The sequence below is a fragment of the Copadichromis virginalis genome, linkage group LG3 (assembly GCF_057382275.1).
Source record: "Copadichromis virginalis isolate Kocher_CV1m ecotype Utaka linkage group LG3, C_Virginalis_male_GT1.1, whole genome shotgun sequence".
NCBI classification, from domain to species: domain Eukaryota; kingdom Metazoa; phylum Chordata; class Actinopteri; order Cichliformes; family Cichlidae; genus Copadichromis; species Copadichromis virginalis.
The window spans coordinates 62,857,823-62,867,400 of NC_140620.1; the positions used below are offsets into that span (position 1 = coordinate 62,857,823).

The window sequence follows — 9,578 nt, forward strand, 5'->3', positions numbered from 1 at the left end:
GAGTGTTCCTATTTGCTCTTGTTGAGTCTTGTATTGGACTTCAAATTGAGCCTCCTTCAGACCTACACAGTCCGTGTGTGAAGCCTCTGTGGTTTGTGTAGAAGAATCCACACACTGCTCTGTGGTAGGGTCGCTGACGTCTTCGTGCAGGACACGGATCATGTCATCCAGCATGACAACTGCTTGGTTGTCCTTTGCTTGAACCTCTGTTTTGCTCTTATCAGGCTTATTATTATCATTAGCCTCCTCCAGTTGCTCTATGAGCTCTTTAATTGTTTCTTCATGCTGTTTTTTGTCGGCGATCATCTGTGCATGAAGTTTGGTCACCTTAGACTGGTAATAAGAAGCCCTCTTATTAGCAGCTACCAGTTTCCAGTAAAGCTCGTTCTGGTGGTTTTGGGAAGCTTGTAGTTGATGCCTGAGAGCAGCAATCTCACAACATGAATCATACTGGACTCTGCCATGATGGGGTATAAATCTGGGATTTGGCTGATGTTGCCACGTCCCTCCATTTGGCCCAGGGTTTTGTCCACTGGCGTTATTCATGTTTGCCTCTGTCTCCATATTCACATCGTCCTTTGGTTCTGACATAGGGAGGGATTCAGGGTTTTCCCTTTCAGAGGTTCCTTCAGGGTTTCCTGACACTTCTTCATTTCTCAGGTTGCTTCCATCAGCCACGTTGTTTTGGGCTTCTAGAAGAGCCCGAGCATACGCCCGAGTAATCGGTCGTCTGGGTTCTTCAGCCACTCTTTTCTGTTTTTGCCCCCTTTTTTTCTTGCCTTTCACGACCACTTCTGTTTGAACTTGTGCCAGAGGACGTGTTTCAGGATTTGGTGTTTGGGCTTTTTTGAGGTCATTTTCCGATCTTTGCAAAACTGTTATATTTGGGCTCACGACCACTTCCATCTGTGCTTCTGCCATTTTATATGCGTCTGCTTCTGCGTCTGCTTCTGCGTCTGCTTCTGCGTCTGCTTCTGCGTCTCTGTGTCTTCCTTATCTTGGTTTTAACAAACAGGTTGTTTTGTAGTTCTGCCACCAAAGAGTTGCTACAGTTGACTGAATTTCTCCTTCCAATGACAGAATGTGATGACATCACAAGCTTTGTGCCTTTGATGACATCACAGGCTTTGTGCATTTGATTCTGTGATTGGATAGTTTGAAAATAAAATGTCCACAAATGTACTTTAAAAAAAGTCATTTTATTTTGTAGTATATGTTGAATTAACACTATAAAAGCTACTCGACCAGAATTGCAGTTAAAAATAAAACAAAAGCAAAACACAAGTTTTTATAAATGGTTGTTACAAACAAACCAAAGGAGAAGACGACTGTTTAGTGGAAAAATATTAGACATGCTCTCTCATAATAACTGTGTAATAATGTAAACTAAGACATGTCGAAAACATTGATATTTAGTTAAAGGTATTTATTCAAACGATCCAATGACCAGCATGTTTTAGTGAATGTCTGTAGGCACTGGGAGCTTGGTGGTTGCCTAGGCGACAATATGTCATCTATGTTTTGTTTTTAATTCAGTTTCACTGGTGAAACTAAGAAACAACAGGCTGTAGAGGGACACGTTAACAGAGCTTTACTAACTCTTACTGTCATATCCAGTGTGGACAAATCTGTATAGATTCATATTAATATATTAATCATTCATTTGAATAACCAAGGATGCAAAATAAAAATCACAGGAGAGTTTATGAGACCAGGTCAAGTTCAGAGACACACGTTTAGCAGAGGTGAAGCCTCGAGGACAGCTGGCAGCTACACCCATGTATGACAGCACCCACCTGTCACAAAGAGCAGCCTTTCCATGCCTGACTCTGCATAATTGTCAGCATCCAAGCATTTTAAATGAGTCATCATCCTCAGAAATCATCCTTTGCACAGTTGTTATGAAGAGAAAAATAAACTTTAGAGCTGAAAATCAGATATGAACCGTGATCTGGGAGGGGAAGGGCACCTGCTGCCAGACAATGTTCACCTTGGAAAAAGTCAAAAGTGGTTTATAAATTTTGCCACAGGTCTGTTTGTCAGAGGGAGTTAGGCCATTGCTTCATAATTAAAGACTGATTAAGATGATTCATATTTTCTTAAAGGTTCTTTTTAGACCTCACCTTTTACACCTGCATTGAGTTGCTGCCATGTGATTGGCTGATCAGATATTTGCATTAATGAGTATTTGAACAGATCTACCTAATGAAGTTTTATATTTATGATGAAAATGCTTTGATGGTTCATACCTATGAAGTTACAGTATATCTGAAGAGCCTTAAAATATTTTTTTTTTACCATAGTAAACTTCAAAACAGACTTTATTATATGATATAGTTTTAAAAAAGGATAACAATTGACTTCAGCTTAATATAAAATAATGTGTTTTCCCGATACCTGATTTTTAGCACTATGTATGCATTGGTCAACTTTCAGATCTATGAAGTTCAGCTCAGTTATCTATGTTTTCATTTTTAGTTTCCATTTGCATTTAGATGCACGGCCGATTCTCTGATGTGTGATCTGTTTCTACCTGTGCTGATGCTAGCAGGACTAAAGCTGATCAAGCAGCAGTAAATATGTGAAGCAAGGCTGAAGGATACACTCATAAAATGAACAGAATCATAAGAATATAACAGCACGAGCACTGCAAATGCAACTAAAACATGTTGACATCAAATGGTATGTTATTTGAAATCTATATGAAATAATGACACATCTATATTTTCCAATTTATTTTATTTATTAATTTAATTTTTTCCACAGTTGTGTAAATCAGTCTGTCTGTGGACTGCCAGCCAACACATCCACAACACCAACAACTCAGACAGCACAAAGCCTTTTAAGTTGGCGAGGCGTGATAGCAAATGCAGCGCAGGTACATCCATCTGACCTGCAGCAGCATCGCAGACCACGCCCCCCCTCCACACCACTCTTTCCTCATAGTTGCTCGCCATCGTTGCGCTCAGAGGGTAGAAGGTCCTGATCGAAGTGCACAGGTAACTTCCCTTCACATTTCACCACAATGATCCTGTTAGTGAGAAGCCTGCCTTCATACTGGCAGCTGGGTTTCCTGGCTCCCTGATGCTTTAGCTTACATTTAATTATGCGAAACGTTGCGGTACTATACGTCATGCCGCTATTTTCATCGTAGCTCCCATCACCTCTACAAATGGATTTGACCTTTGCTGGAATGCTGAGGATGAATGTGTTGGTTTCCTTACAACTGTTGTCAATTTTGTAGATATTCCTATTTGATATTTCTGTGTTACACAGCTTTTCAGTCATCTTAGCATCTACATGCTGTCTTCTAAACTTTTCATAAGGTGTTTCTTCAGGTCGGTGCTCGCTTGGTTGAAAATTGTTCACTTTGGAAAATCCGGAAGCAAAGAGCAGCACGAGCATCGTGCAGACAAACAGTGTCTTCATCGTCTCCTGGAGAAGAAAACACATGGACGTTTTTCCACATTAAGAATTTGGCAGATACATCCTTTTGGATCCTGAAGCTCAGTAAGTCGTCTTTGTGAGCTGCAAACACACACGACAAGAGGACTGATAGACCTTTTTCTTTAAATGAAAGAAGTCGTTTTATTTATAGTTTTCTTTTTTATTTATTTCTAATCATATATATTACTTTGTTCTCTGTTTATTTTTTATTTTTCAACTGTTAGGACGATTTCTAAATATCCTGAACAAGCCTGATCTGGACGGCTCCTGGAAGCAGATTCAGGCGTGATGATGTCATTTTCAACTGGAAAAAGAAGCTTTGAAAAGCTGAAGTAGTTTAAATGTTTAGATATTTAACCTTGTTGTATTACTTTATATTTTATATTCATCGTATTAAGACATCAAGATATTTGTTTTTGCCTTAAAATTTTGTGTTTTCATTTATACTTTTTGTTATTCTTTTTTTTAATTTTGTCATTTTGCCTTTTTTACTTGATGTGATTTGGATAAATATATATTTATATCTACAGATATATTGAGAGAGTTTTTCTCTGGGTTTCACAAGCCCATTTTATAGATAAAAGTCCAGGTCATAATAGATCCGGTTCATTAAGAACAAAGTTTAAATCCGATTTAATATAAAAGCCTTTCTGCACTCAGTTATTCTTTCCTGTCATATGTTTCAGTGTGCTCTGTAGTAACAATGACACACTGCAAAATAAAAATAATAAGACACTCACCTTTTTTTTCCTTTACTAATGATGATGATTAACCTGCAGTGGTTCAGGTATAAGTTGGTTGTCTGGAACAGCAGGTGATGAAGATGTGGTGAAGGGTCTGTGGTTCATGTATATAGTGGGTTCATTACATAACTGGATAGGCAACATCTGACAGTCAGTTTAAATAAGATCTTGTTGTATTTGAACACAAATCAGCAAAAACAGGTCTCTCACCGTGCAAATATACAGCTTACGTAAGTTTAGTATGCTCACCGAATGCAGTGTTTAGTGTAGCAGCAGAATTATGACAGTTTATGGAGATGTTCAACGTGAGCCTGCTGCCCAGCTTTAAAAGGAAAATCATTTTAAATGATACATAATAAGTTCTTAGCAAAAGAGGAATGCAGACGGAGATGAGCAGAGATCTCTTCTGCAGTTCAGATGCTGCTGTGAGTTCTAGTTCACTTCTGTCACAGAGGAACAAAGTGTGTTTGGATCTGGACACTTTGATTTTTATACTTCTGATCAGCACCACCTCAAATAATCCTTTGCATCCACACCTACATCACTGGCCCACCACTTCTAGGAAACTTTAACACTTCCCTGCTTGTGACTCAGAAAGATAATGCAAATATGATGACCACTGACCACAAGAACCTGCATGTAGATGCAGCCTGTTTTTCCACATCTGGCTTTAGAAAAAAAATTAATGCACAAACAAATAGATTTAAAATAAAAAGATGTGTTGGTATATTTTGACCTTTCAAATAAACTATTAACACTTCTTTTTTCCCCTTTTTAAGTATAATTTTTGGCAAATAAAGTGAATGTTTTGACCATTTGCAGTTAAAATGTTGAACAATCTTTTTATTTTTGTTTTACTACCAGTTGGTTGTAATAATTTCATATGAGGATTTAAATGGATGTATAACAAAACAAAGGATAAAAGTATATATAAAAGTATATTTAATGAAGCTGATCGAACAACAGTGCAATATGGCATGATGACAGTGTTTACAATTTTGGCAGGAGAACAAAAGATAAATATTATAAAATACAAGACATGAAAATCTCAGAGGTCAGGGGTCGGGGGCCCAGGAAGTCTGACCCGCAGATTCCAGGTCTGACTTCGAGTACATAAAATATCATCTTTCTTGTGGGGAAGGAGCCTGAGTTAGAGCAGGAAGTTACACCATATTGATATTGTTGGGGTAGCCTCAATGCCAGTGTTGGACTCTCCAGTTTCCTTGAAGGAGGTTTGACTTTGTGCCATCGTTGGCTGGACTCTGTGCTCATTGATATCCCCGTATCAGTGAGTTAAGACACCATGCATTTATTTTCTGTGTGGCACACAACAAGAAAACAAGCCAAGAGAGAACACATCAGCCTCCAATGACAGTTTATTAAAAGGTTTATTGGAGGTTATTTGTTGTGTTATTGAACCTGTGTGCTAATGAAAGAGTGTCCTTAATAAACGTACTCCATAAGGAAGTGTGTTCACAAGTGCACAGAACACATTAGGGCACAGGTCAATGATCGGTTTTACAATTGTATTGTCAGATCGATGGACACTTTCGGATACTTGGATATTCAGGTGATTAGAGGAGCAGAGATGATCAGCTGATCAGGATTTGGTGGTGTGTTGGATCAGGTGGTGGAGAGATACAGGACAGGCCTGACATACACAAACGTATAGTGAAGGTGCAGAGGCTCAGATCTGTGACATCGTCCCAGCTCAGTGTCCATATTTAGATGTAACAGTGCTATAGACTTTACCTGACAACTTGTATGAGTAATGTTTTCATCTCAGGCATGTCAATTTCATTTGTGAATATATTTTTAATACTTGTACAACAGATTTTTTTGAGTGTTAAATAGAAATTATATGCTGAAACTGAAGTGATGGGTCGCACTCTTTAGTTCACCCCTGCTCTCGAAACAATGTAGGTGGTCCAGTTAACATATTTACATTTTTTCATTTGCTGTTTCACTTGCAAAATATTTCCAGTGTGACATTTGATCAGGTCTTGTAAACCTTGTCGTTAACCAAGCAGTCACTCCCAGGCTGCTGTGCTGATCACCGGATCTTAACTTCATTGTCACAGTGCACTCAGAACAAAACAGCCATGCAGAGATATGAGTCACAGTGACATTAAAACTGATGAAGACCGTCGTCGTTAGAACCAGCAAACTGAACGAACTAAAAAAGATCATCTAAATTCAACTGGTCTAAAATATCAGGATCTCAGTGTTAAGTCCATATTTTTGAAGTAGAAGCTTTTACTGGTTTTACTTAAGAAAAAGAAATAATAAGGAATTGTTTTGGAATTTGTCCAGGTTAACAGATGAAATCATGTTCAGTGCTTTGTCCTGTCAGTAAACACAGATTCTTTATTTGCACTGAATGGGACAGCATATAATTTCACTGCTTTTGGCGTAATGACAATAAAAGATAGTTTCAAAGTCTGACCTGCAAAGCCCGTCCACCCAGTGTCCTCCTCAGTCATGCTGGTTGCATGATTGCTGTAGAAGTGCTAAACTACTGTGACCTGATTAATTGAACTGAGCTCACACTGCAATAACTAATCAGTGAGGTGGTAGTTTAAGTACTTCATTACCAAAATGTATAAATGAAGTACATCAGAAGATGTTGGGGAAGAAGGACTTCACCGGGTGGGCCTGGATCCCCGAGGCCTGTCCCTGTGCCGACCTCGTCTGTCTAATAGATTTATAAGATAGAGCTCATCAAAAGACTAAGATATGAATATAAACATGATATTTGTCAGTTTAATTTAATGTTAAGTTGAACTGGAGTTAACCAGAATCCTTTACTCTTCCAACTCCTCTACTTTGTCTAACAGTTAGCTTAGCTTAGCCTAGCCAAGTTTTCTTTGCAAAATTGCTAATTGCATGGTTTCAAATTGCAGTTTTGATTTTAAGTGGACTAATTGTTCAGACCTGCTCTGGGGCCTGTCTGAAGTATTAAATTGACATATATTTGTCTCAACACCTACACAGGAGAACTTTTTTGTAAGTGTGAAATGGAAAATAGAAGAAGAAGTAGAGATGTGGGTGTTCCTATTTACATGTTTTTATTTTCTGTTTCTTTAGCCAAACATGTTATTTGATCAGAGCACCTGCCTGTACACCTGCTGTTAACCAAGCAGTTATTTTCAAGCTGCTACACTGATCACAAAGTCAGGACATATGAATGACAGGAAGTGTCCAGTGTCACGTACCGATATTAATGACAACAATGATGGGTCAAAGCAACATATGATGAACATTTATTACGATATCCTGATAAATGTAATGCAGCGGGATAACTTCTACAGTTATTATGTTAGTGATGATGCCTCTTTGCTTTTCATTTATTCACAGCTTTGTGGCGTACGATGGAGTGTCAGGGCCACATTAAGATGATAACCTGCCACGGCTGCAGTACCCTCTACAACACGGCTTGTGTCGATGATTTAGTGAAGCAAACTGATCAGCTGTCTCATTGTGTCTTTTGTGTGTTTGGTTTTGTGTTTTCAATGAACTGAAAGCCCTCTTTAATGCACGAGGGTGTGACCATCCACATTCTCTCATCTGTCCAGTGTCAGCCATTCATTTTGTGCAAATGGTCAAGTCTTCCAAGTGTGCGTGCTTTTCCTTCAGCGTCTGTGTTACTCGCGTCCAGCAGATGGCAGTGTTTCACTGTCTGACTGCTGTCTGAAGCTTCAGCTGGATTATCCGTTTGCTATGTTTGCCATGTTACAGTGGGGAGGAAAAACTCCTTTTTAACAGGAATATCTAGACATGAGTGATTACTGCAGTGGGGCACTATCTGTGCTATCTATAAGAAATGTTAGCAACAATAAAACTCTGAGGATCAGGGCTCCATTTCACTCCAGTGTTCAGTGGCATTTTAAAAGAGTGAATACCGACGCTGAATGTCTTTGTAAAGCAAAAGCACTTTGTTAGCCTTTACAGAGCAAAGCTATGGATCAATGTGCAGTGAAGAAAAATCGAGGTGGCCAGTCTGTCCTTTCCTAACCAATCACAGAGCTCCTTACATTGCACCATGTGGCTAATTTGAGTTTTACTGATATTGCTGGGCTGCTGTCAATCATTTTGTCTTTATATTACAACAGAGCATTGACCTTTAACCTGTTTAATTCATACTGAGTATTTAAAAAAAATGTATTGTCATAATAAATTCTGCCTCACTGAAACACCATTTTGCATTAGCCTCTATCACCTGACTTGTCACTGATGATATCACTGCATGAGCAGGCGAGCGGTAGCGGCGGGGGGGTGTAGGTGAAGCTCGTGAAGAACAAAATTCTGTACGAGCGGACGCAGTGAGTCCAATAACCAGGGGTAACTGGAAATAAGGTGTTGTAGGCTGGCTTCCACAGTGTAAAGAGACACTTCTCCCTCATGCTCTAACAGCTGGTAAATCAATTTAGAAGCAGAGTCGATAACGGCCTCCTGAAGCTCCCTAGGTGGGGTGACTGCCGCTGGATCCATATCTGGCTGGTCCGTACTGTCACGGCGGGTGAGGAGAGCCGTGTGAAAATAATAAATGAGGATCCAATCGCAGGCAGTAGTGGAGAAGTGAAGGTGGTTTATTGAACACAAAAATAAATATGGACAAACAGCAAATGGAGCACGAAGTAAACTAGACTGGAAACAACTAAACTACAGAGCACAAACACACGGGTGAGACATGGTGGATACACAGACGGACCAGCAACTACAATGACAGAGGACACGACTTAAATACACAGAGAAACACAGGGGAATTACACACAGGTGGTGGACACAGCTGGGAATAATCACCAAGACGAGACAGAGGTAAAACTGAACACACTCACATGAGACGCAGACCTTCACAATAAAACAGGAACAAGAAACCATCACACTAAGACGCAGACTCGACATAGAGAGAGAGACAGAAAATGACACATGGAACTAAACTAAACCTGCAAAAACATGACAACTCAAAATACTGGGTCAAACTGACCCAGAACCGTGACAGACTTTCTATAATGTTTTGCTTGAGCATGTCCTGCTTTTCTGTAATGTTATTTCTACAGTTTTAGCAGTTCTTCTCGAGGGAAAGAGAAAGATGTAAAAATCTTATACGTTATATATGTTAAATAACATGTGTAGTGCTCACATGTAATGCAGATGTTAGCTTTGATCTATCCAATAAATCCTGATTGGATGTTGTTAGCGTTAGCACTTGTGTTTGCTTCCCTGCTGTACAACAGCATTACCAAAATACAACTGAAGAAACAAACTCAGTTATGAAAAGTTTGTGTTCAGTTTGCAGTCGCTGAAAATAATTACACCTTTGGGAATGACATGGAAATGCTCCCACACTAAAGATTGGGTTTTGTTTTGGGGATTTTCCATCTTAAT

At 39.2% G+C, this 9,578-nt stretch overlaps 1 protein-coding gene across 1 annotated transcript in view; it reads left to right on the plus strand.

The window, feature by feature from the left end:
• The window catches only part of LOC146716532 (protein TANC1-like), a 43,112-nt gene extending 39,134 nt beyond the window's left edge, over positions 1 to 3,978 (plus strand). The window contains exons 12-13 of the mRNA XM_085441570.1: positions 2,767 to 3,510; positions 3,672 to 3,978. Of these exons, the coding sequence (XP_085297696.1) occupies positions 2,767 to 2,892 (126 nt within the window). The 3' untranslated portion in view covers positions 2,893 to 3,510; positions 3,672 to 3,978. The remainder of the gene's footprint in view (positions 1 to 2,766; positions 3,511 to 3,671) is intronic.
• Positions 3,979 to 9,578: the final 5,600 nt, after the last annotated feature.